Source organism: Zonotrichia leucophrys, chromosome 2, assembly GCF_028769735.1.
Source record: "Zonotrichia leucophrys gambelii isolate GWCS_2022_RI chromosome 2, RI_Zleu_2.0, whole genome shotgun sequence".
Taxonomy (NCBI): Eukaryota; Metazoa; Chordata; class Aves; order Passeriformes; family Passerellidae; genus Zonotrichia; species Zonotrichia leucophrys.
Genome location: NC_088171.1, coordinates 105,979,000 through 106,006,585, shown reverse-complemented (window position 1 = coordinate 106,006,585; position 27,586 = coordinate 105,979,000). Strand labels below are relative to the sequence as shown.

General features: G+C 39.4%; 1 protein-coding gene across 3 annotated transcripts in view; it reads right to left on the bottom strand.

Annotated features, from left to right (window-relative positions):
• Positions 1 to 15,812: 15,812 nt before the first annotated feature.
• MIB1 (MIB E3 ubiquitin protein ligase 1) overlaps positions 15,813 to 27,586 on the bottom strand; it is a 77,427-nt gene continuing 65,653 nt past the window's right edge. For all 3 annotated transcript variants that reach the window (XM_064705963.1, XM_064705964.1, XM_064705965.1), the window contains exons 20-21: positions 26,828 to 26,928; positions 15,813 to 22,183 (exon numbers count right to left, since the gene is read on the bottom strand). In XM_064705963.1, coding sequence (XP_064562033.1) covers positions 22,043 to 22,183; positions 26,828 to 26,928 — 242 coding nt within the window. In that variant the 3' untranslated portion in view covers positions 15,813 to 22,042. The remainder of the gene's footprint in view (positions 22,184 to 26,827; positions 26,929 to 27,586) is intronic.

The following is a 27,586-nucleotide window of genomic DNA, read 5'->3' as shown; positions in this document are numbered from 1 at the left end:
TCTTCCTTCCTCTCCTTCCATGATTGTTCCCACAGGTTTTACTTTCTCGTTTTGGGGAATTTTTTTCTCCCTTTCCGGGTTTGACCTTTGTCCAGTTGCTTTTTAAACAAGAGTCTTGAGGGTCTCACAGCAGGTTTCAACACAGTTGTGCTTCCAGTCTGAAAGGGGACTTAGCTGGGCAGATTGGAAGTCCCAGAGCTGGAAGCTCAGGCTCAAACACTGCTTGGTCACCTTACTCCACACAGAGATTTACACCTCCCAACAGAGTGTTCAGGGGCTGCTGCTCTCATTAACTCAAAGAGCCCATTCCTGCCCCTGCCTACCGCAAGCAAGGATGGCTGCAAGAAATTTAAGGCAGCATACTGAAGCAGGAATACCCTCCTTTGAGGCTTTTCATGGAAACTACATATATGTCTGTGCACATGTGTGTGGATAAAATAATATGGAAAGAATATAGAAAGAAAGTCCATTGTCCTCCTTCATCCCTTCCCACATCCACCAGAATGAGCCTCTTCTCCACCACTAGGTTAAGAAGTTACCATCTACCAAAATTGAAGACATTTATCCTGAGATGCCTAATACCATTGTATTGGCAGAGAAGACAAGACCTAGGACAATGTCATTTGATCTAAAGCCTCTGCAACTTTTCTGTCTTTCCAGCATGGTTTGCTTGGCTGAGGTCTGTCCCTGCCCTTTCTTTCCTACAGATCCCTCACACTAGGCCAGTATTATAATGAATATTGCTCTCCCTGCTGCTGGCTTGATCATCTGTCTTTGCCAATCTAATAATGCCCATACTGAACACTTACACACTCACCAGGTTTTCTAAGCTGCCCATCTTAGAAGGCTCATCCAGAATCTCACAGCTCAAACTGTGGGAATCTCCTCTTAAACCTGCAGCCTATATTCTTAAATCTACACTCAACTCTTCTCTCTACTATTTTTTACTCACGTAAAACTCATGACTCTTATGACTCTTTATACCACTGTCCTTCAGTTCCAGTTCCTCTTCTTTGCACCTTTCCCATTCTGTAGCTTGTGAGTGAAGCTGGTTTGCCCTCTCACAAGACAAAGGTTTCCAGCCTCCTGGTTGATCTGCCAGCCCCATACTTTTAGCAAGGTCTGTTTCTTTTTTCCAGTTCTTCCTACAAAGGCAGCTGCCCAGAGCCATTGGCAGCGTTTCACACGAGGTCCCTCCTCAGCGCCTGGCTTAGCAGTAGAGCTACAAGGCTCCCCCCTTCCCTGGAAAGACGTGCACTGGCACTGCATCCAACTTACACTTCCTGTCACTCACTACAGCACCCTGGTTTTCACCTTCTCTGAACCCTCCGGCTCCAGCTCATTGCCAAAATGTTTATTATTTTTCCCTAAATACTATGAGATCTTATCTCCTGCAGCATTAAATTTCACACCTCTTCTGCTATGTGATTATTCCCTTCTCCTTGTGGAAATCTAAATTCCACTCTTTATGTAAAATGCTTCACAAGTCCAGGTCATCAGCATAATCCTACACTGACACTTGGTGAAAATATTAATGCAACTTAGTAGCCAAATTTAATTTTATGAAACTATGCCAAGAAAACTCCCTCAAATCTATTATATATTTTTAACAGGTAAATCACTTCAATTTGTTTTGTGCTAACCACACATTGAATTCATATATGGCAATAGTTTGAGTCAGAGTTCAAATAAAAATCATGACCGATAATTTCACATGTGAATTTTACTTAGCTTTGTGAGACAGAAATGGAGATGAAAAAGCTTTTCCTGTAACTCTTCCATTGGTGTTACTTGGGCTAGCTCTCCCTTCTTAACCAAAGCAAAAGGAATGAGCACTCTTAATTCAAGCTAAGTGTGGTAAAAGTTCATATTTAAAAAATAATGAAACTTTTAGGTCTTCATGAACTCGTGTGTTTTAAGTTCCAATTCTCCATTTCCCACAGTCTTTAATTTAATCTGCTGCAGCATCTCTTACTTGGCTAGGTTCTCCTTGGAGCTGGTGTTGCATTAACATTCCTCTCCTGGCATGAGAAACCTCAGGCCAGCAAAGTCAAACCAAGATTCTCCAAGTATTCCACAGAACTTTTCTGGCATGTTTGGTCCATGACTGCTTCTGCCTCCCTCTCTAAAGAATCCCTTAAATACAAGTGACATGAATTGCTTTGCCAGATGCCTGATATGATTTCTCTCAGGAAAAATGCATGTTGATGTTAATCTCACAAGACATTGGGAGATTATATTTCCTCCAGGGATAAAAAAATAGAAATCATCCTGATTTTCCTCTTCTGTGCTCATATAAATCTGGTTACATGGAATACAGAACTCCATAGGTCTCATCTACCACAATACTTTGTTCAATACTCATTCTGAATCAAATTGCCCTGAATTTGTGACTCTACAGCTATGAAATGTCCATGTTTCCCTCATTCCCAAACAGGCTCATCGGTTTGTAGAACCTTAGTGAACAAATACAGCAAGAAAAAGACTTATTTCCATCTCTTTGGATCAGACATTATACTGGAGACTATTATAGAAGGGGGAAAAAACCAAACAAAAGCCTAAGTGGTGGGAGAGGACAAGAAGCTGCAGCAGCTGAGGACAAAAGTCCAAGGCAGGGCTTATCCAACATGGCCACAAGTAATTCTGTCAAACTTATAAAATCTGCATCAATGCCAGACATGACACACAACCTCTCAATCAACTCATTGGCACCACTCCCCCTCCCTGGTAACCCACCACACCACCCTCCCCTGTTTCCAGCTCCCAGTCCCCCATCACAGCAATGTGAGGGACCAAGGTGCTCAGGCCCTTCTCCCTTCCAGCTGGTTTTCCATGATGGCCTCATCAGCCAGGAGCAGGCCCCTGGAGATGGCACACACACTCCCTGATGCCACTATCCATTAACAAGGACCCAACATGCTTGAAAATTGAGGAAAACTGGGGTCACTGAACGTCAGCAAGCTCAGCATCCTTTCTTGGGGGTGCCCAGTGCCTTTGAAGATCAGGCCCTCGGGTACTCACAGCATCAAGACATGAATAGACCTTTCTCTCTGCCCTCACTGCAGACACTGGCAGCATTGTTAGAGCACAAGCACAACCAAGTCTAAACTGGCTGAAAATTTGGCTGGCCTTTTTGCTTCAGCGTGATCAAATGGCAGCATTGCTCACCGAGTGTGAAGGGCATGAAAGGATTAGCCGCCCTCCCCCAGCAAGCAGGTGAGCTGAAACCCTTTCCAATTCACTACATGTCAGTTTACAAGTAAAACATAAGGTATAAATGCAGCTATTGTTAAGGTGAAGCAGCCATCCTGGCTGGGCAGTTAGATTAGCAATTTACCCTTTGTAAAAGGATTAGCACAGCCCTATTGTTTCAGTGTTTATTTATCAATTTGCATTTTTAAAAGGGGGAATATATCTGATGAGGGCCCACGTTCTCCATGTACCCCAGGCCACACCATTTCCTCCCAACTCCCCATTGACAGAACTTACCAGAGCATTTTATAGACCAGAAATCGAGGAGAAACCAAAACTTTGGCAGTGCTGCTGCTCACACAGCATTTTGTTGGGCCAGCAGGCATCCCTCCATCTTTCAGCTGAGAGCAACTGCTGGGTGCTGCCAGCCACGCAGATCAAACACCAGAACTGGCTTCCCACTTTTCCTCAGAGACCTGAGCTGAATGCTAAGATATTTACGGCCCATTCACCACAGTTTCTAAGGACATGAAAACCTGTGCCAGGTTCTTCCCTCACACTCATTGCAGGCACCAAAGCAATGAAGCTCTTCCGTAGAGGTGATTCCACACTTGTGGTCTTCAAGGCTCCTCAAATAATTCCCATAGCTTCCACTGGGTTTATAAAACCCTGGTTTTTTACTGACAAGGGTAGTGAAGAAATTACTCGGTCCATTAAGCACAGAGGCTAGCATCAAACATCATTTCTTGGCATCCCAACATCTCCAATGGGCCCTCAACTTCAGTGGTGTTGGGCGCCTACAGGGTCTTCGGAAGCCTTTATTGCTGCAAGGGCTGGTTCGGTCTCCAGGTGCCGCAGGGACTCCTCGCTGGAGTTCAAGCTCAGGGAAGAGGTTTCACACCGAGCCCTTCACAGCGGGGAGAGCGGGACCGCTGCCCACCCAGCCAGCTCCATCAGCAGCACGGGCTGGCCCTGGCCGTTTAGCAGGCAGCAGCTGCTCGCTCGGATTAGGTAAAAATTCCTTGGTCAGAGGGAACAGGGGTGCTCTGGAAGGTGAGTGAGAGAGTAGAATTTTTAATTAAATGACACCTTTGTGCTCTAGTGCAGCCCCACACTCTGCTTTTCCATGAGACAGCGATTTAGGAAGCTATTCTTTCAGACCATAAAAACAGTTTGGAAGACAAACAAGCATCCAGCTGTGCTAAATTATTTTCCTGCTCCCGCAGGACCCAGCAGCAAGCTACAGCATGTATTTTACAGGCCTATGATTTATTTATATGGACTAACATACAGGTATTGATTTTGACCCACAAACCCCTTCTGTGGCTGGGGGCATTCACATCCCAAAGCCTTCTCCCAGCCCGGGCTCCACCACCACAGCTGTGCAGGAGCAGGATCCCCATCTGTGAGAGACAGAGAAGAAACCGCAGGGTGTTCTCTGGCTTTTTGTAACTCCTTCCTCACATCCATTTCTTTTTCTTTTCCCAAACAATTCTAGTTTGTTGATCAAGCATCTCACACAGGCAATTCATTTTTCCTGGTCATGGGGGAAGTTAGGAGGCTCCAGTGGGAGCTGTTAAGATCTTAAAATATGCGCTGTGCTGCTGGCTTATTGCAGATACTCTGATTCATGGTGGAAAAGAGAGGCCATGAGTGGACTCGATTAAAGACATGAATTTAGGAATCATCAAGGAGCACGTAAGGCAAGCAACAGCTACTCTGCCCAGAGGATCATGTGCATACATAAAATAAAATAAAATAAAATAAAATAAAATTAAATTAAATTAAATGCACAGAAAAGGAAGGGAGAGAATGTAAGGGACAGACTCTGTCCCACAGGGTTTACAATTTACATTTAGATTAGTACAAGAAGCAGCATCATTGCAGGGAAAGTGGGTGAGGGTTACAACAACAAAACTTGGTGGCTGGCCTGAATTGTAATTTCACTAATTAGAAAAAATGAAGTTTCTAGTTAATAAATCAGTCCTATTGACTGATTTGAGGGAGGTACACAAATATCTGTGGGATACACTCTTTGATTGGATTTAGCCATTCCACTCTCTGGGTAAATGTTTTTAAATCATTTGCCTTTGAGGTCTGCTTTGAAGATAAATGAAATGTACCTCAAGAAGAAACAAGCCTATTTCCTAAACTTACATTTGCTGTATGTCCCCGAGTAATGCTGGTGGACACAAAAGAACAAATCAGGTGATATTGTAAGCAATTGCTCCAGAATGACACATGGAGAGGATTTCTTGCTCTTTTTACTCAACTGAGAAAATCAATTACCACATCCTCATGAACAGGGGCTAGCAATCTCCCAGCACATGGAACTACTGACCTCTCCATAGAAGCTGGATTAACCAGGCTGACTGCTGGTGAGCACTGGGGTGTCCATCTACATACAGATGCCTCACCTTGAGAGCAAGTTTTCTCAACAGACCTGCAGAGGCCTCAAGTCATCTCTTAGACTGGACTAGCGTGCCTGTTAGCAATAAATATCTAATCACAGCTCAGCACAGCACCAGCCCAGAGACATCCATCACTCCCCAGGTGCCATGGCTACGGCACAACACACAGCAGCAAGGCCATGGCACCGCTGGCACCACCGCCGCCCTTTATCGGCGCCGCACGCTCTGCCGCCCTTCACGAGGCAGCAGCGTGCTCTGGGGAGGGGTGGCACTGGCAAACACCATTATTCATGGCTCTTCCCATAGCAGGGCCCTCTCCTGCTCCTGATTTACCACAATTCCCCTCTCAGTATGGAAGCAGAGAAGTGACTGTGACTCTGGTACTTCTTGACCCTACTCCAAAGGCTGGTCATAGCAGCCGAAGATCTGTGAAGAAAACTGCTGATGCCAAGAACTGTACTCAAGTGTAGTTTTTGTTCAGCTCAATGTTTAAGGTTGGATAGTACAGGTGAACTGCCACAGGCTGAAACAACCCCTGTGTGGATACAATTGAATATATTGCCTCATCCAAACAAGACTGGAAGGGAAAAGCCAATTACTCTGTACTGAGAGCGCTTTCCCATTCAGCTGGCTAGAAACAGACCAGGGATCTCTTGGTATTGTTAATATTTGAACCACTTTATTTTTCTATACCAAATTATCCTCAGGTTTTCAGCCTAATATGCTGTTGTTATGAGCCTTCTGGATTTAAATGAGGAAACAGAAATCAATATACATATGAAGCCAGACAAGCTTTTGGATGGCAACCATGTTCTGGCAATTTAGAATGTTAGCACACGTGTCTGGGGTGAGACTTCAGCTTCCAAAGGTACCTTTCATTGCCATGCTCCAGATTCCCCTTCCTCACCCTGACAAAAGTGCTCACTGAGTGAAGGTGGTTTCCTGAACCCAGCGACTGGCTGCAATCCCAACACTTTCTACCTTAGCTCCAGGAACATCAGAAGGCAAATAAATTACTATTTTAGACTGCCCACAGTCAACTGTTTGAAGTCAAACAAAGGTTTAACAACACATTCTAGTTTTAAGGCAAGCTTCAAAAAATACTGTACTACTGGATGACCACAGAGTATTCCATGGTCAAGGCTAAATGGACACCACTGTACCAGGCAAATATTCTACAGAATATTGTGACTACTGTTTAAAGGCAAACAGATAGAGTGAATTGATAAGGCAGAGGTCAACAAGTGGTTCTGATATAAAACATTTTAAAAAAAGCAGACCCAGATCATGGTACAGTAACTTTTATTGCAGAGATCAGTAGGCCAGCACAGCTATTCATAAGTACTGTACATACATGAGTGCCTCATGCTTATGCCAGTCTGCACAGGGCTAAAATGGAAGCATATAACCAATTAGTGTTAATAGGCAAACAATCATTAGAAGTGTTAACAAGTGATGCTGGAGAGGCTGTTTTTCATTTTATTACTGATCTCTAGTAAGTGTTATTATCCTCATAGAATAACATTCTATTATGAAATGCACATGCACAGCATTAAAGCCTTTGATAGTCCAATGCTTGCCAGCAGCAGCAAAACTGTAAACAAAGTGAAAGAATCATTTCTGAAATGCCAACAGCCATTAGTATTCACAAAGTTTGGAGGATGCAGAGAGCAAATATGCTAAGTGTAAATAACAGGAATTTACTATAACCTGGGGATCTATGGAATAAATTGAGTATTCACTTTCTTCCCCTTTTTTAAAAGAGCCTGAACATACATGCTTAATCTCAATTGATTTGTGCCTGAACTAAGGTCTTGAGTCTGTCACATATTTTCAAATCTTTTTAGCCAACAGACTCTCCTAACATTTTTCTCTTTTATAACAAAGCAAGCAGCTGCAACTAATCATATTTCATTATGGTTTTGTATATGTTTTGTTTTAAAACAAATTTTACTTAACCAACAAAAATGCAACTGAGCAACTTCTTACTGTAGAAATTTTTCTGAAGACTGGCAGAATTGGACATGACATCAGATACAATTAAGACAATGTATTTGTTTTAAATTTTAGCAAGGGGGACATGGGTTGAGGGGAAAAAAACCACCTTGAGATGAAGGACAAGACAGACTTAATTTTTGCCTATTTTGTATTACTGTTCACAGACAGATGACTTGAAAATTACAGATGCATTTTATATGACTACCTATTTATTGCAACCATTTCCTCAGCTCTGACATACAACCAGAACAAGAAGTGAACAAGGCTTAGATTTCTGTGTTGGAAATATGCAGTCTCCATCCATCAGGAAAAGTCTCAATGGGAACTCAACCTACAACATCCTGTGTCATAACTGAGTAACACCAAGCCCCTCCCAAGCCACCTTCAGCACCAGCACCACAGAGCAGGGAAGTGCACACAAGTCACTTTACTGCCCTGCATAGGCTATATTTAGGAAATTTTACTGAACTATTAAATAAGCAATGGTGACAATATAAGATATTAAATACAGATAGAGTAGTATCAACCAAGCTACTAAATTCGGGCTTTGGGCTTTCCCACAGAAATATTAGGGGCATTCAGGTAAGCATTATTCCTTTCCTTCCAACACGGACCTCTTTATTCAAAGACACCTAAAATTCAGTGAAGAAATAAAAAAAAGAAAAACATAACACAGCAAAGTCCTACTGGGGAATAGGGTTTTAATGAACACACAAAGCAACTAGGTGACATCTTTATCAGCCCTCATAAACCTTGATTGAATACACAGTGATAAGGCCTGTTTAAACTGTCATCCTCACGATAACACAGGCAGAGACAACGCGGGCCTTAGCAACGACCTGTGCGAGGGAGGCCCCTGCCGAAGGGGCCCCCCTTCCTTCCCGCTGCTGGGCAATGCCCGTGCTCTGAGCAGTGCCCAGCCTGCACGGCTGCCTGGGCTGTGCCACGCTGGGGCAGAGGCCTGGCATGGTACAACCATGCCGTCTTCCAGCAGCAGCTTGGAAGCGCATCCGAGTCAGCTCATCTGGCTTTGGGGATGGCCAGTTCTCCGGGGAAGATGGGTGCTTTGAGTCAGAGTGACCTTTAGCACTCAGATCTGCAAACAGCAAGAATTCCATATAAGTTGCTCTAAAGGAAAGGCTTTTGAGGGTTCTTTGGTGTTTGTTTTTGGCTGTTTTGCTGTTGGGGTTTTTTTAAACCACCATCGTCTCTGAGGCACATAGCATTCAGCACTAGGAAGCAAGGCAGCATTTGGGGCCAGCATGGCTGTGGAAGTGGCTAGTGGCATGACTTCTATCAGAAGATTGGCCTTGGCCATCTAGGATACTTAATTTTTTTTCTTTTTTAATAAGTATTTCAGATCTTTAAGCATCTCCAAGAAACATCTATTCAAATTGCTAGGTTAGTAACTTAGGATTTAATTTGTTGTTCTGCAATTATTTCTAACTTTAAAAAAATACAGCATACACTTGAACTTTTATTCTTTCTCCCCAAAATCGTTCTTCCCTCACTGCAATGCTTGCAGTGACACCCACTGGCTGTGGGAGGTGGAGTTGCAGAGAGCACTTATTAAAATGCTTCAGTGCACTGACCAGATCACAGAGACAGAACCTCAGAGAAATGTTACCACCCAGAAGTTGGCATTTTGTCAGCTCACTTAGTTATAACTCAATATCTGGATTGAATACAGCCCTTTCTCATTAACAGATTTAATAAGGAAATAATGATCAACAGTTACTAGTTAAGTATAATAAAATACACATTGGTATATAATTACTAGTTAATTAATAACTCCCATTGCTTGGGTGGTGGAAGGTATCAGTTCATTTTATGCCTATTTGCTCTGTGGCAAGATTGAAGTAGCACTAGTACCTGGTTTCAGTTTTTCATCAGGAAAACACCAAACTGAGCTGGTATACCACAGTGTGACTGGCTGGCAGGGGAGGCATCTTATCTACTCAGGAACTCATTACAGCTGTTGTAGGAGTCCCTGCATACACCAGCAGATTTCTTTCTGTACCCCCAAGCAGTAGTTTCTCATTTCACACTTAAGAAAGAGAGGAAACACAAAGCTAAGTGACTCGCGTAAAGACCCACAGGAAAACCACGGAAACCAAATGTAACAAATCACAATCTAATGGCCTCAGTTAGAGGATAACTTGTTTCTTCAACTGTACTAGAGAAACTTCTTTATATTATATACACATAGGCTCTTAATGTTTAAACAAAATTATCCAAGTTTAAGCTGAAACACAAACAAATCACTCCTGTTACACAAGGTATTTACCAGAAGAAAAGGCTGAGTTTTAATTTAACTACAACATGATGGCTTGGAACGGATCAAGGGAAATTTCAGAAATACTTAGAATAAAAAATAAGAAAAAAAAGAGACCTATTTTTTGCCTGCTCCATGGCATAAGCCAAGAGCAAATGGCTCCTGGCTGTGAGCACACAAGGTATGTTTGCTGACTTACTCAGATTAAAAATATTTTAGTCACCCTTGTGTTATTTCCCGCGCACACGGCACTAATGTTCTCTCCAGAGAGTCAGAAGCAGAACTATTACATTCATGGAAAACACATTTATACAGGACTTCCCGCAGAGCTGAAAAAAAAGGTTATCCAATGCCTTCCCAGCCAAACTTCCTCCTGAAGTGAAAAATCCTTCCCTTTGATAAGAAAGCTGTGTCAGACCACATTTCTGTCCCTGACAAAAGAACAGCACTCCCTTGGCTTGCTCCAGTTTTGGCAGCTGTGCTCAGCAGAACCAGGCTGCTCTTCCCAGCCAGTCACCACGCTTAGCAGAGACACCACTTTATCTTCCCTGAACAATAAAACAAAAATGAACTATGCACAAGCAAGCAGTAACTGTGGGTAACACTGCCCACAGCTCTCAGGCAGGCAGTTCTCTGGGTTAGAAATTCCATCAATAATGTAACACATCATTAAAGACCTCTCTGTCCTCCCCCCTCTCCCTTTTTTTTCCTTTGCCTGTCCACATTCAGAGCTATCTAAGGAGATGTTCAATGCTGCATATACACAGTTCACAGCAAAACAAGCTAGGCTTGTTAGCTTCCTGTGTTCTTTCCATATCAGGAGGAACCAAATTAATAAAGCACAGGGAAGGACACTTTTCATGCAAATATGGAAAGCTGGTGCCTTATAGATCCTCTTGTTTCTAATTCACTGACAGCCAATCCAGATACACAAGCAAACTTGTTCTAGAGTTTTGGGCTACAAGCACCAAGCACGACTCAGCGCTCTATCTCCAGGTTCCCTAGGGTACCTACTGAGCTCATCTCAGGACACCTACCCTTCCAGAAAAGCCAGATGTACCAACTCATGAAAAATATTATGTTTTCATGGATGCAGTGCCCTTCCCTCACTGCTAGTTCCTATGGACACAGCACTGTGCCATGAAGATGCCTTTATCTACCCTTCAGACACTGCAGGGCACACAGCATTTAGCACTCTGCTGTGACAGGGAGGAGCTTAACCTAGGATGTGCTAAGCCCTTCCTTATCTTCCCCAGAAAAACCTGCCAGCTCCAGGCCATCTCTATTAATATTCCTATGAGCAGTGCTGGCTAGCTTAGTGTTTAAATACCTGTACCTCATAAAACAACCACTCTTAGGCCAACAGGTCTAATTTTTGTAGGAAAGGGCAGGCCAAACCAAAGAACTCCAGACACAACAAGGATGCTCCCATTGACTTCCTCTCAAAATTAAATGCCACATGAAAACAAAGGCATCTCAACATTTGATAATTGAAGATGGCCAGAAAGAAAAGATCAGACCAAATCAACATTAAATTCCTTTCCTTGTCCGGGAAAGTTACAGAGGATAACACTAGCTCTCCTATAACTCCACAAGCACACACACACACCCTTGGAAGGATGTTCTGGGGAGAGGTAGTATGATGGTCAGGAATAGCTAGAACAGACATATAGGACATACGTTTGATTTTGGCAAACCCAGATGTCAAGTGGCAGATATGGCACCATTTCTGGCTAAATGAAAATTGGCAAGAGAAATGAAAAACCAGGCACAGTTGCCATCCAGTAGAGGGTGAGAACAAAAATACCAAAACAAACCAAAGGCCAACCAACCAAAAAAACCCCAACTTTCTTCTGAAACACTCTTGCTAGCTAGTTGGTTTTTTGCTTTCCTGAGGACTATTTGACTACGTCCTCAAAGTTGAGAAACTCCTACAGAAGCCCATGAGCAACCTTTCCTGGAGTGCTCAACAACCGCTTGCCAAATGTTGGCGTCACTGCTAGATTCAGCACAGCAGATAAAGCCTAAAATTAAATGTCTGGTATCCCAATCTTGTTAATGAAGATATGCTTTTCAAATCTATTTCATTTCCATGCCACTTACCAATAAAGCAATGTCAGCTCAGGATAAGTAGATGCCCAGAGGGCTTGGCCCACTCAACCCTACTTGGCTGCAGCACTTTAAAAGCTTAAGTGGCTCCCAGCTTCTGCTTGCTGCAGGGCAAGCACCTCACACAGCTCATTACTGAGCAGTTGATTTGCAGCAGCTCCTTTATGCTGCTGCCTGGGTGCAGACAGCCACAGCACACAGAAAATCCAAGTCAACATCACTTTACATCCTCAGTGTGTGCCATGGGAAGAAAGCTGTGTTAAGTAAAACAGCAAATCCACAACTTTTGCACCAGGGACTGGCTCGTAACTCTCATGCCTTCCTTCTCCATGGGTGAAATAGTTTTCAGTATAATTATAAGATGTATTCCTCCAGGGAGATTCGGTGTGGAGGGACCTATCCAGGGTGGTGGGACATGCAGGACATGCCAGAGTTCCAGCAGGACTCAATGTATCCATGTTACAGGCTCCCCAAAGAGGGTACAGAGGAATTTAAAACTCAGTTTTAGTAAACCACTCTTCTCTCTGTTAAATTTGCCATCTGAGTTTCTCAGCTCATAAATGCCACAAGAACTAGGTCTATGACTGTATTTTAGCTTTAAGTTTCCCTATTCCCTTACTCTAGCCCACTTTTCTATCTCAACAAAATAGTATGGTGCTTCCAAACTCTATGTTCTCTACATGAAATGGTGGGAGAATGCAGTTTCAGCGAACAACAATATCAAGATTTCCTCAGGCTTACACAGAATCAGAATCACCTGAACAAAACCCAATATCAATATAAATTAGGTGCCTTAAGTGTCATGTGCTATAAATCAGAAAAACAGACAAAAAATTTCAATATGTTGTATGGCTGTACCATAAACAGCTTAACTAGGGCTCTGCGTTAGGAAAAGCCACCTTATCTGGATAGACCTGAAGTGATCTTTATCTTTTACAGGTCTCATCACAGAAGAAGAAAAGAGGAAGAATAATAGTATTGTATTTCAAAGCCAACAATCTGTGGCCATTGGGAAATAGATGTTATATAACTGGCATTTAGTTTATATAGCTTTCATACAGAATCTCACGCTACCTTACAACTGTAGAGTATATACACAGTAGGGGTTATAAAGTTTTACTTTATTCAAAGAGATGGAATTATTTTCCTAATTCTTTATGGAGTCAGCAAGAAGTCAAAAACCAGACCCCTTCTCTTTGCAAGCAATCCTACCTGAACTTCCTCCAGGCAACGTAAGTGCACAAGACACTCTAGATGGAAGCTTCTCTCTTCTAGTTGCTTGTGAGTTTCTCTGAGAAGTAACCCTTAGGCTGCTACCAAAAACCAAATCCAGGATACAGTAAGAATGAAAATTACAGGTGGCCTATAGGACAAAAAGACATCACCAAAGCCAAACAACCTTGAAACACTTACTTGTTTCTGCATTTCCTCATATGGTTGAGATCAGAAGTGGCCCTATCCTTTCCTCAGGGGTAGACAAAAACTTTTTCTTATGCCACCAATGGGGAGAAATAAGGGATGTCAATAAACTACTGTGAAATTATGCCAAGACCAAATTCAGGAATTCCTCCTGCCAGTACAGAAATTCACAGTGGAGTTAGGGACACAAGGACAAGGCTTCACTATGCTTATGCCAACCTCAAGTGTAAAAGAACACAGGAGGACATTCAGAAGGGACACACCAAGAAGGAAAGGACACGGTTCTACTACCAAAAATACAGACAAAGAATGAATTGAAATGGAGGATTTCAGTAGTGGGGACAGAAGCACCAAGGACATGAAATACAAAGCCCACAACAGTTGTGACAGAGAGAATAACAAGAGTTGCAAACATGGAGGTAAGGAAGGCCCCTTGTTAAATTCAACACACATAAGAACCTGTGCCTGAATGACACCGAGCATCTCAAGATTCCTATTTGTGAAACATGACTTTGCTACAGGGGATGGAAATTTTTGTTGAAGGAACAGCTCTCTGGTCTGTTCAGCCTCTTGGGAGAAAGATTATGAGTTACTTCAACTTCAAACTTCTGGCCTTCAAGTAACTTGCATACTCAGGGAAGCCTTGAGAAGCTGGACATTCCTTCCACTGAGCAGCCTGATAGGCTTCAAAGCATGTTTAACTGTAAGTTGTGTTACTATAGAGTGGAAAATATTAATCAGCTCTAGCCATCTAGGGAGACTGTGGTTATCATTAAGAATATGTGGAACACTCTTACAAGAATTCTTTTCCCCTGCGTGCTGGACAAGCTCTTTCATATAGTTTATCTGCTCCAACTGCATGCTTTTGAAAAAAAGCTTGACTAAATGAATACTTTCAACTAGAGCTAAAGGCAAACACTCCACTGGAACTTTGCCCTAATCAATAGTAGCAATGTTCATGTCACATGAGAGTCAGAGGATAGAATATAGTGCTTACTGAAGTCAGCAAATAACCTAATTATACTTAGCCTGCTTGAAGAAGGAGACAAGTTAGGTCTGGTCCACCCACATATTAATGCAATCATCAGCATCCTTATCCCATGTTTGCTTTCTGCTTATATTGTAATAAAAAGTGGTGCCAAATGGAGGGTGCTACTGACCCCTTGTGGGAGAAATACTCACACATTTTAGGATGCAGACATCAATGGGGAAATTGGCTCAGAATTAAGTTTGTCCCCTTACCTCCCACAGATTTATTTCTAAGGAAAATTCAGTGAAACGGTGTTAGTTTTGCAAGAAGTCACTATAGTGTCACAAGTGTATTTAAAAAATTTTAGAACTTAGGTTTATTAGCTTCTCTAGGGCAGTCACATAAGCATCAATAAATCCTAATTGTAGTAGATACTGCAATGACTTTCCCATAACTAAAAGTCTTGCATTGTCGAAGACTAAAATGTATACATTGCCAGGTGGCACAGTTCTCAGTTATTAAAATAAACTATTTTAATTCATCATAGCATCACCTCTAAAGACTGCAAAAAACCCCTACCTTACTATCTCCTGGAAAGCAAGGACATACTACTCTGCTGAAAAGGAAACAAACCATTTAAAATACTGAAGTTTTTTTCAACCAAAACCTTCTTTTAAGTATCAAGAAAAGTTGGCATGATTCATTCTTGAAAGCAAAAGTTTTCCAATGCATGTCATCATCATGAGCAGGGCTGCACAAAGCACAAGAACTTCAACAATTTTATTTCTGACAACTTATATTTCCTTTCCTCACGGTGGAAAACTAAGTCTGAAAAGGAAGGCTAATGTTTTTTTATTCCAATACTACCACTAATCTTTACTCCCCAAAGGAAACAGAGTATACCCATGAAGAACTCTGCGTTTGATTAATGCCAAATCCAAAGGAAATCTCCATGCACTTTAACCACTCCCATAAAAAACAGACTGTACATGGGATATAGCTGGAATAACTTAGAACAGCCAAGTGCACTATACAGAAATTACTGCATTACACAGCACTTATATTATAAAATTATTATTTATATAGTACAGTAGGAAACAGCCTTCTCAAAATCTAAAACCATCAATACCAAACACTATTAAAACCTGCAGCTTCCACTGCAATCAACAGCAGGGGCTGAAACCCTTGAGACCACAGAGATGAAGTCTTCAACCAATGCCAGCCCTGCTCCCATCACATTCAATGAACACATAAGGAGAAATATGTGAACAGCTCATAAATCCCAAAGCAAAGAACAAGAGGCTACTTCAAATGTACTTCAACAATTTGCATAAATTATTTTAAAATAAAGTTTTTTCAAAAGTATTTGACACCACTTTTTTCATACAGACCTGTCATATAAACCAAGGCTGAAGAAACTTGAAAAATGAAAAGAAACTGAGAAAGAGAGCAACAAACTTTTTATTCTGTCAGTTCCTTTTTTCACCTGTACACTAGGACAAATAAAAACACTAAGCCATATAAGTCTGGTTGGTTTTGTTGCCTTTGATTACATAGGCTTTTTTTTTTTTTTTTTACAAATGCATCCATTAAATTGAATCCTAAAAGTACAAACCATGATGCAGCATCCGTTGTCTCAGAATATGGAAGTTACTGTATCTGGCAGGAGATGTTTAAATGATCACATTCACGTAGCCAGATCTGTAAAGGCCATTCAATTACAAGTAAACACAGAGTCTAACAAACACTTAACAGCAACTTGGGTCAGTAGAACAGTACTATGAACTGCATATTTACAGAAAAATTTGCACATAATCCAGAGATAATTTTAAATCAACCTTTCTGTTGTTACAACTTAATCCACCCTTTGAACTTCTACTGTGCTGCTTTAACAATGTTTGAGTACCTTGGAGATTCAAAGGCACATAGCACTTCTGATGCTTCCACAAACTCATTCTTCAGGAACATATTATAAAAGAAACAGTTTTTTAAAGAACTTTGGACTGCAAAATTTCTCAATAAAGTCTGGTGCTCTTTTAAACATTGTATGCCAACAAGTAACCAAGTTTGCAAATACCTTTTCGGTATCCAATTTTCAAATTCCATGGTGACATCTAACATCATTACAACTCAGGAGGAAGACATTTGAGCCACCACCCCCTTTCCAATGTTGTGTGCAAAATATGAGTATTAATTCAGCCCAACTATACTTTTAAATCAAAGCTCTTCAAAAAGTCAGTATACATCTTATATGACAAGTTTTACTAACCATACAGTACATCAGCATTTCCTTTGAAAAGCTTAGACCTTGCTAAGCAGTTTTAAAGTAAGCAATTATATAATGCTATCTGCATACAGAATTACACTACATTCACACAGGCAACCTTAAATTTCTCCAATAAACAGTCATGTCAAAATCTACAGTTTACAGAAAATACAAAGTTAGTTTTAACAAAAGCAAAAACGCTTCTTGTGATTCAGTAAAAACTGTTTGCTAACATGAACAGTTTGCATTCATACAGACACTAAGGCTGGGACAAATTAAGTATTTCTAGAAGCTCAAAATGACACAAAGCTTTCTAACTATGAAACTGCATGCAAACATACTGATTTGTTATTGGTTATTTCTCTCTTGCTTACAGAAGATTTACCAGATCATAGTGAAGCAGGTACTTTTATATGTTATACAATTACCTCTTCCTCACACTAAAAATGTCACATACAGAAAATTTTCTCAGCCGTCTTTGACACAAAAGCTGCTTCTTTAAATTTGAATATTATGCCCTTCAGATCCTCATGACCAGTGCAACAATTAAACAGCTTTCAGAAAGCTTAACAATATCTAAATTTGCCAATTTTCCTTTACAGAAAATATATACAAGTTTATAAATCCATGGCGAGGGCATTACAACTATATTAACATCAACTCACTAACTGGATTGAAAAGATACTTGCATTCTTGTGAAGACCCTATGGCTGCTGCCCATTCAATAGTTCTATCAAGGCACTGTACAGTCATTAAATCTCTAGTATTCTCCAAGATGTGCTGAAGAATATTGTGAATGTGTTTAAGTTGTTAAAAAGCCCTGAGTCAGAACTTGCGTATTTACCACAGGCTGAGCTATAAAAATGGCACACACTAAAGCTTCTGCAGACAACAGTTTAGCTTTGTCAACACAAACAAAGTATGAAATGCACAGAAAGACAACAGTATGAATTCCAGGAACTTATGCACTGTATACAATGTACTTTGTGCCAAATCACACACTGCTATTGTACGCAATTTACACAGTAATTTTCTAAAGTAAAAAAACCTCTGCAATGTATTCAGACATCAAAACTGATGAAGCAAAAGAAAACTGATGCATTCCCCACCCCTTCCCAAAGACAACGAACAGCTAGAGAAGAATTCAGCACTTTGACAGAAAGGAGGTAGCACTGCTAAAGGTTAGACTGTAGTGTTGTTGGGGTTTGGTTTTTTAAAGTGAAAACTTGACCCATGCAGCACAAAGAACAGGATAGGCTCTTCGGTTCACCAGCTGCTACTGGAAGAGTAAAATTAAATTTCTCACAATTAGTTTTGTAGAGGAAGCTCAGATCACTAGCTGAAAGCAGCTTCTTCAAACAATTTAGTGTTTATACTAACTGTAATTAATACTGCTAAAGATAATTACACGTACATAAACCTTCATCTCTAGAAAATATCTACACAATAAGTACTCAATTATTTTTAAAAGACCACTTCAGGTCTTCAAAAGAAGCTAAAATACCAATTATAGGATTATGCTAAAAAGGCACAAGTACTTGTGCAAATCTGCTATATTCTCACCCAGTCCAAGTTAAGAATATCACCTTCTAATCAAACCTCCACATTTAGAAAGGAACTTGTTTGCTATCTCACCAGTCTAGTTTTTATTATCCACTTCAGGAAAAAGGGATTTCTCCAAACCCCAACGTACAAATACACAGTAATCCAACAAATGGAAAGTAGGCAATAGCAGCCCAGATTTTGAGAAGTGCCATATAAGCCTTGGCCACAATAAGTGATGATACAAGTTTTGAGGGGAAAAAAAGTCAAAGGTAGTTATACAAAAGTTAACAATCTACAACTATTTCGTTTATTCTGTTAACCTCCTAGGTTGTCTTTACATTTTAAATCACTGCATAGTGATGTGACTGCCTATGTCCCTTAATGAATGGAAAAGAAAGTATTTTACTTAAATATCTGAGCATACCTCACACTGAACAATACATATTTTTATGTGTCTTGTTACTTGTTTCAAGAAACAAATGGAGATATTTCATTCCATTTCATTTCAAAATTGTTATTAAATGCTGGGGAATAGACATAACAAACCTTACAACCCTTACATTCTACGACTTTACAATAAATTAAGAGATAAATGCCTAACTGATTTTTCTAATTTTCACTTTGATCAGGTGAAATTTAGACTTTAATCTTTTGTTGAAGACAGAAGCACAGTGGTATTTCCTTAACTCTACTACTTGTTATGATCCCCTTTGGCCTTCAAGTGAACTTCTCATCCTTCAAATATGTGCTATCCAATGAAACATTCACACTCTGTGCACAGATAACCACAAAATAAAGCAAATGAGCTTACTGGGATCCTCAACAACACTGGCTCACCTTCTGCACCTGAATGAAAAGAGAGAGTCTGAATATAAATATTTATTTCCATAAATGATATTGGATTTGCAAGCAGTTTTCCTCTTTAAGTTTTTTTGAAAGGCAAACTGTATCGCCATCTCCAGACGTGATACAGCTCTTCCTCCTGTCAATAAGAGACCTATATAAATAAATCAAGCATCTTGGTTAGCTTTCCTAGTTTTTATAATTCAGTTGTTTTTCTTGGCACTAAAATAGTCGTTTTTCTGTGTCACCATCAAGCTGACACAGATCAGTCTCAACCAGCACATAACACTGCTGAATGAGTCCAATCACAAACTCCTATGCAGTCACATCCATCTGCCTTGAGCGCAGTATAGGATACTAAAGCTGCTCCTACAGCAACACCTTCAGTCATTGTCTCCATTTCCATAGGAGTGTGATTCAAGCACTGAGGGTGTTAAGCAGTAACTTACATCTTACATCCAGTTTCCTACCCAGGATGCTTCAGATCTGTTCTAACTCAGCTGAATTATTAAGCTGATGCTAAGTTGGAATACTTTCAAGTAATTCTGGCCTGTTCCAGCAACTAAGAGTCAGGAAAATGTGAACTGCTATACTGAGGTTTCAGTTTTGAGTTGTTATCAAGAAGAGATCCACCCTGCATCTGCATAGCCAGGTTTGCAGAGGTTCCCCTAAAGAATGAAGAGGACAAAATATGTCTGCCAGAGACAAAGGAAATCAAGGTAGAAATCTGATGGATGACAGGCTAAAACTCAGAATGGATCATCAAATGGCACATCCTATTACAGAAGTATTTCCAGGGGAAGCCTGACAAGAAACGGAAGCCTACTATAGAAAGTTCAGCTGTAAAACATGCTACCAAAAAACCCCATGAAACTACCAAAAAACCCAAAAACCTTAGTAACATGCATGTTGTGCAAATGAAAAGTGCAATGAACACTCAGATGCACACAAAATTCAAGTGGAGATACCCAAAATGCTGAACTGAAAAAAGGTCTTACATCAAAAACTTTCCAAAACTCCTTGAAATTATGCTATTTTTGAATAGGAATCGATAAGCTAAAAAAGGGAAGCCTGCTTCATTTGGTCAAGAATACAATTATCTGAGACCAGATGACTACTAGTATACAAAATAAACCAGACTACTACAGTGACTCCAGATTGTGATTGTGTCCAATGACAGAATGCTGAAAATAATGAGGAACATTTGGAATGCTGGAGGAGGATTAAAGATGGCTATTGTAAGGCTGTGTATTACACCACTTCATGGTGTTAAAAGCCCCTCTACATACACTTTTCCAATATATCACTGTACTTGTTTCCTGGAAAACTTTATTCAGTGTTTAAATCTTATTGCTTAAAGGTTTGTCTATCTTTACAGTTTATTACTAACAGTCTTCTGAGACATTTGCCAATATTTGCACAGTTCAGGTATATCAACATCAGTTTCAGAAGACAGATTGATTTATCTGCAAAGACCACAATTACAACATTATCCTTACTTGGATCTTTCCCTGAACTATCCTTTTATCCACATTTTAGACATATGCAATGAGAATTCAATGATAAATTCATCTTAGCTGCAAGTAAGGCACCTAAGTAACTCCAGCACGAATTTCTTTCATGTTCTGCAAGAGCACATCCAAATGAAGTCTGCACAACGGCAATGGGCTACATGAACTGTGCACTCAGAAAACAGTCAAATCACTTAGGAGCAAGCACAGATTCCTTTTAGCTACAAGAGGTCCTTAAATCAGTGTATTTTCTACCACTAAAAAGGATGAAAGGATATATTTGTTTTCAAAATGTTAATAGTTTGCAGTCCCTAACAGTAGCATTTTGGAGGTCAGGTGGAACAGCTTTTTACCATATCAGGGACAAGAAACTCCTTCAGCAAAATTCAGCTCAACTAGGCACAGCTCACAAAATTCACTGTTCTGTCAGCAATATCTTCATTTGCAGTATTATTCAGTAATGCTCACAGATAAGTTCTGGTGTTAACACCCCACTTAGATGAATAATCAATATTAAATATTCTCTTTTGCTGTTGACACTGTTTGCCTGGAGACAATAAAACTCACTTAAAAAGAAAGGAAATTTTGCAAAGTCTCTTTTTTCTGAATTCACAGACCCACAATTTCTAAATGTCTCTGCATGTATGCGTTTCTACACAACAGATGAAATTCACTCATCTAAAAGGGGTAACTGACCCACTGCTCAAATGTTCTCCTTTCCACTCAAGCTAAAAGCAATTCCATACAAAGTATTAGCAGAATTAAGACATTTGCTATTTAAGTTACTTAGCTTGAACCTGTTAGCTCAAAGTGCGGTTTTGGAAACATAATGCTTCTAAGACAGATTTTTCTTTTTATTGTTTCCTACACAACCCATCCTCAGGAACAAAGGGCATGATGAAGTCAGAATTACCCCTACCATTGCATTCTGAGGCATGACCTTATGGGAATAGTATATCTATTATTACAGTGTATATATTTTGTACTGATTTTTCATGACTGTGTATTTCAAGACAGAAATTAATTGTGAATCAGAACTGTCACAGGAAATGTTGACACTCTCCAGAAAGCTCAAAGCAAAAAAAAAAAAAAAAAATCCTAAATATTTATGTTTGGTAGTAACAGACAATATAAAAAAAATTCCCTTACATCACTTGACATCTGATACATACATGATACACACGAACAAAACCAAAATAAGATTGTTCCTTTAAACTTTAAGGGGAAGAAGAAGACAGAAACAAACTGAAAAAAGACTGCTTTAAATCAGCATTAGGGTTAGATGTTTTTTAAGAGTAAAGCTACAAGCTGACTGTTCAAATACTGTTTCTTTTATTTGGTGTGTTCACAGTCTTTAAACAATTACTATGTAACAAACCTGTGCTACAGTATTAGAAATGTTTTCATCAGAACCCTTTCCTACCTTCCAAACTAACAGAGGCTTAAAAGCATCAACATGTCCTTACTCTTTGCCAACCTAGTAAAAAAGACCCTGGCCCCTGCTCAGTACAAAAGGATCCTCCGTTCGATGGCCTTGCGGCAAATGGGGCACTCGCTCATCCGGTCTCCGCACAGCTGGCACGTCCCGTGGCCACACAGGAAGATCATGTTCTTCAGGCGGTCCAAACACACCGGACACATCGTCTGCAACACATTTGGACAGGTTACCTACTCAGTGGTAGCAGTTATACAGTACTATAACATAAATATCTCAACTGCTGAAATTCAACAACAAATATGTCATCCTAAGCATAGCAGATAATTGCCACAGCCACTAAGCTAAATTGTGGTGTTTTTTAAAAATCCCATTTTTATTCCACATGGACTTAAAATATCTGGGCTTTTCCTACTCCATCATGACACAATCATGTAGATTTTTAAATATGATTTCTTTAGTTAAGGCAATCCAGTAGTAGGTTGACATCATATTTTCAATATAATTATGCAGATTTGCAACATTAAAACACTCTTCAGAAACATTCTACTTTATATCATATAATCTTCCAGGGAACAAAACATCAACAGCTTGATGTATGCAATGCTTGGGTAATGATTTGCAAATTTCTTCTCAGGCTAGCTAGCCATTCATAAACTTACCTGTAAACACCAAGCATTCAACACCCACAGCAGGAATAAAAATGTTACATAATCAATATAATATGTAAAATTTAGTACTTTGTGGAAGTTATCCAGATTTTCAACCAAAAGAACACCTCAAGTTTCAAATTAAGAGCAGTTTAGTAAATCTGTAACCTTCACTCATAACAGCAGCACAGCAAACTTTTAAAATCAGTTTTAATTGCTGAACGTGAAGTGATGGTCAATGCCCAAAGTTCTTCAACAGCAAAATTCATTTTGCACCAAGCCACTAAGGAACAATGTCCTTCACCTTTTGTCATGTGCAGAAATTGAAGTTTTCATAAGGCATGTTCCTTCACCATAAAATATAATGCACCCATATTAGGATTTCATTTATAACAGCTTATCAAATGTTAGTAAATGAATAGATGTTACAAAAGATGAAAATTCTTAAGACCATTCTATAGAACAAATCAAATCTAAGATTCCTCTTATCTGAGACATACTACAAATATCTAACAATTACAAATGTTGATCTCATACATAAAATGAAATACTGACAATGCTTGTATTTCAAATACAAATTCATTTTATCACAACCTTGCACCTGTGATTTACTTCTGTATTCATCATTGGGGCTTCACTTCAATTTGCTCATTGCATGAGAGAAAATCCATACCAAGGTACCCTGTTCAGAAAAATCCTAAAGCACATTTTCTATGAAATCAATAGGTATTACTTCCTAGGGTAGATAGCGTAACTGAAGACCAAAAGAATTCACCAAAATTCTGCTTAAGAGTTTAAATTGGCATGGAACCTGGCCAAATCACTTTTTAATCTTCAGGGTACTAGTATAACGGACTAGCAGGAAAATAAAACTTCCAGGTAAAACCTTAAGCCATTTTATACTTTAAAAAAGCCCTGAAGGGGAATGTGCTCCAGCTTTGCCAGAATTTCCACAATACTGTACCAAAACATTGTCAAACTAAGAATTTACAGAAGACTGTCTGTCAATCAGTCCTGCTCATTTTTCCATTCACATGAAGTCACCACCTTCACATCCTACACATCAATGGGACCTTTAGAGTATTCCTCCTCCAATAACTCACAGACCTCAGGTATCAGTGAAACAGCTGTTTCCAATGCAATGAATACACAGCTGTGTGACACGTGTCTATAACCTGGCAGCGCTGGTTTGATGCTCTTCCACAAAGGACTGACAAAGCAAACACTCATCTTATCTTTGGGAAAATCCCCCATGTGTAGCATTGACTGTATGTTTTGGCTAATTATTTGCTTTTGTGTCTAAATATAATATCAGAATTACTGAAGTTACAAGGGTCTGTTTCTCTCCAAATGCTACACCATCATTTAAAAAATGAAAACATCCATTAAGGAACACAGAAATAATAAAAAAATCAAATCTGTTGAAACACCATTACTTTAAGCTGTTTCATTCACTCAAGGACAGAAATCCCCATATTTTGATTTCATAGATATGCAGTATTAGAAGATTGCCCTACTTCTCCTGCTAAGTACAGAAGCATAGTATATAAAACATGTTAGCTGTTTAATTTCTTAACATGATACTATCTTAACACTTCAGTTACTTCACACAGGAGGAGGACTCAGCTGGCAGAATAACAAGCTTCCTGTTTGCTACACAATTCTATTCTGACAGGCTTTTCTCAATTGGTTCAGCAGTTTCCCAGTGGGGTATAAGCCCAGATAACTGAATTTTATCCAAATGTGAAGGAGAATTCCTTATTTAACCACTATCTTGTACAGTGAAAGAAAGTTCACGGCAAGCCTTATGCCCCCTTTGAACAGCAAAAAATAAGGAGTGAAAAATAAGTATCTGTAAGTCTTATATTATTTGTTAGAGCATCCTCTGCATGAAATCCCATTTTTTATCTGCCTGCAACATTTGACTCCCATCTTTTGAACGAAAACAAATAGTATAAAAAGGCACTATGCCTGTTCTATATGAGAATTACTTCTTCAGGTAAGTACTCTGGGAAAGTGCCCATTGCACCTTAAGTATAACTGGGTTTGCAACTCAAATTATTTTTCTTTCACTAACAATGTGTATTAAAATGCTTGAAGTATGAATTCCTCACTACTAAAAACAGTTTTTACAACAATATACAGGTGCACAGTGACAAAATAAATTTATTTTTTAAGGAAGAAGAAAGTGATATAAGTATGGTGAAGGAACATACATAAGATATTAGATGGATGATGATGATTAGGTATGAAATGGAGTGAAGGTATTGCAATTACAGTCAAAAGGGTTCACATTCAGGGAATCCCTGACGAATGGTGTGGTCATCAGATGTGGGAGATTCTGTTGACATCAGCATCACTTCTGCTTGGCACCAGAAATAGTTTTAAAAGCTTGCTGCACTAACATATTAGATTATCATTGAAGGTATGAGTTGAAACAAAGGCTTATACCTGCTGAAAGAGAACAAATTAACTTTAAGTAGAAAAATATCAATTGAACAAGACAACTGAACTATTACAGCACAAATCAAAAGAATAGACAATTATTCTGAATGCTGTGCAAAACTTCAAGCACAAATTTAAAAGATGAGATGATCAATTTTAATCAAATCTGACTTGCTACTCACAAGTACGATACAACTTGCCCTGTGTCACAAGACTAAGCACAAAAGACACTGAAAACACAAGTCTCAAGCCAAGAGGCACACAAGGAATAGCCAGAACCATCTCTTTCTAGTCAGAGGCACTGAACAATTCTGGCAGCTGGCTAGCAAAATTCCAAAGATTAGATAAAATCAGAGAGAATAAAATAGCACCTAAGGAAAACTGACAAGAAACCCCTGAGATCACATCTAATCAAGAAGAAAAACTGTAACAAAGTAGTTTTCTTTTCACCTGCCTATACATAAGAACATCAGCATTGGCAAACAGAACCCTGATCTTCTATAACTCCTAAAGTACCATGAAAAAACGTATCTGAAGAAAACAGATTACTTGCATTTAATCATGCATCTGGCATCTTGTGCATGCACCATTTCAAATGGCAAAAGAATAACCTTATTCTTTCCATTCAATGCTAAAAAGTAAAGCAGAAGCTATATAGTGGATGCAAGCCATCAGAGATGACAGTAACATCTGGAGTTTCCAGATAAGACAGACATGCATTTTCAAATTACAATTTTCAATCTTGCATGTTCTTTATAGATAAAAACTACACAGGAAAGAGTTTTGAAATTTTGTGACTGGGGGGCTGGCCCAGTCACCGTATGACAGGAAAAGCTCCTCACAGACATTCAGTTGAGCATATCAGCTCTCAAATTTAAGGCATTTTGAAACACAGGCCCTAAAGCTGGCAATCTAAATGTTCTAGCCCAGGCTTTCATGCACATGAACAGCTGAATCCAGCAACTACCAGGACTAGATGTGATGCTGCCATCACTGAAGTATTATGGACTGCTGTAAGCCTACTACAGGAAAAGGCAAGCTAGAACACCTCAGTTTCCTGTATCCATGATAAGTTTCTTCCAGTTGTGTTATACACATGGAAATAAAAAGTCACATTATCAGGTTTCTAAGAGAGTAACCTCATTCAGTAGTCAAATGCTCCAGATCCCTTACTGCTGAAAGATCTGCAAACACTACACCTAATTACAAAGATTAACCTTAACATTTAAATTCCAAATACTTGAATTACATGTATAATATTTTCAAAGTTTTAACCTTGCAGCCACACAGTTTTTTGAAGAGTGTGTTCACTATACCCTTCATAAGACAGATAACTGTCAGCTATTGTTCCAAGGCAGTTAATGAACAGACAAGTCAAGATTAAGGTAGATACAGAATGATGAAGATGATCTACTTTTATCACTGCTCTGTGAAAACAGTTTCTTCTGTACCAACACATTCAGGTCAGCTTAACAGAGAATGTACTGGCTGGCAAGAGTGTCCTTTTTCAGTCACATCAACACACACACTCTAATAGATGGATTATCAAACATAGCCACTTGATTTTTTCTTTTAATCCCATACATAAAGGACATACAAGTCACATCCCACAAAAAATATTGGTCTTCCAACTACAGTTTAAGACCTGATGCACTTCAACATGACATTCTGCTTTAAATAATAAAGGATGCATTGCCTTTTTCAATCAAGTGGTTCTTGCACTTAATGGGTCTTACAACTTTTATCCAGCACTTTTACCTGTTCCTTGATGTCTTGCAACTGTTGCTGCAGCTTCTGTACATCTGCATTGACATTAGTGTTGTCTTTGTCCTTCTGCAAAACTGGAATGTTTCCACTTGCTGTAGCATTAAAAGAAAATAAAGATATGTCATTACGCAGCAATCTAATGAACCAGGAATAATTATTTCCAGTGTCACAGCTATAATTTTTCAATTATCTGAAAAAATGTTAGTCAACCATCTTTGATAATCTAATTAAATTCACTACACCCTCGCTGCAGCTCAACAAATAATTTCTTTTAGTTTAGTAGCAATACTTCTTTGACAAGTATTTCCATAATAATGATGCTTGTAGTCCCTTAATGTTCTCAGAATTCTTATTTGTCAGCGAAGTTCCTGACATGAATACTTTTTGCGCATGTTTAAGGAAAAAAAAAAGCCAAATTCCGTCACACTGAAATGACTTTTTTATCTACAGAGATGATTCTATTTGGTGTTCAAAATTGCACAAGTGTCTTAGAAGCAGTTCATTCAAAATTTGAACAAGCTCAGATTAATAGTCCTCTATTTGACTGATCTGGGAAGCAATGAAAGAAAGAATTGTCAAGTCTTTAATTTCCAGTGAGTACTGAAAATCCGAATTTAATGACTATTCTTATATTTATCTATATCAGAATTCTTATGACAAGAATGAACTGATATCCCATTCTCATAAACTCAACAGAAATACAGTGTACCACATATACACACACAGAGCAAATACAAATAATTCATAGAA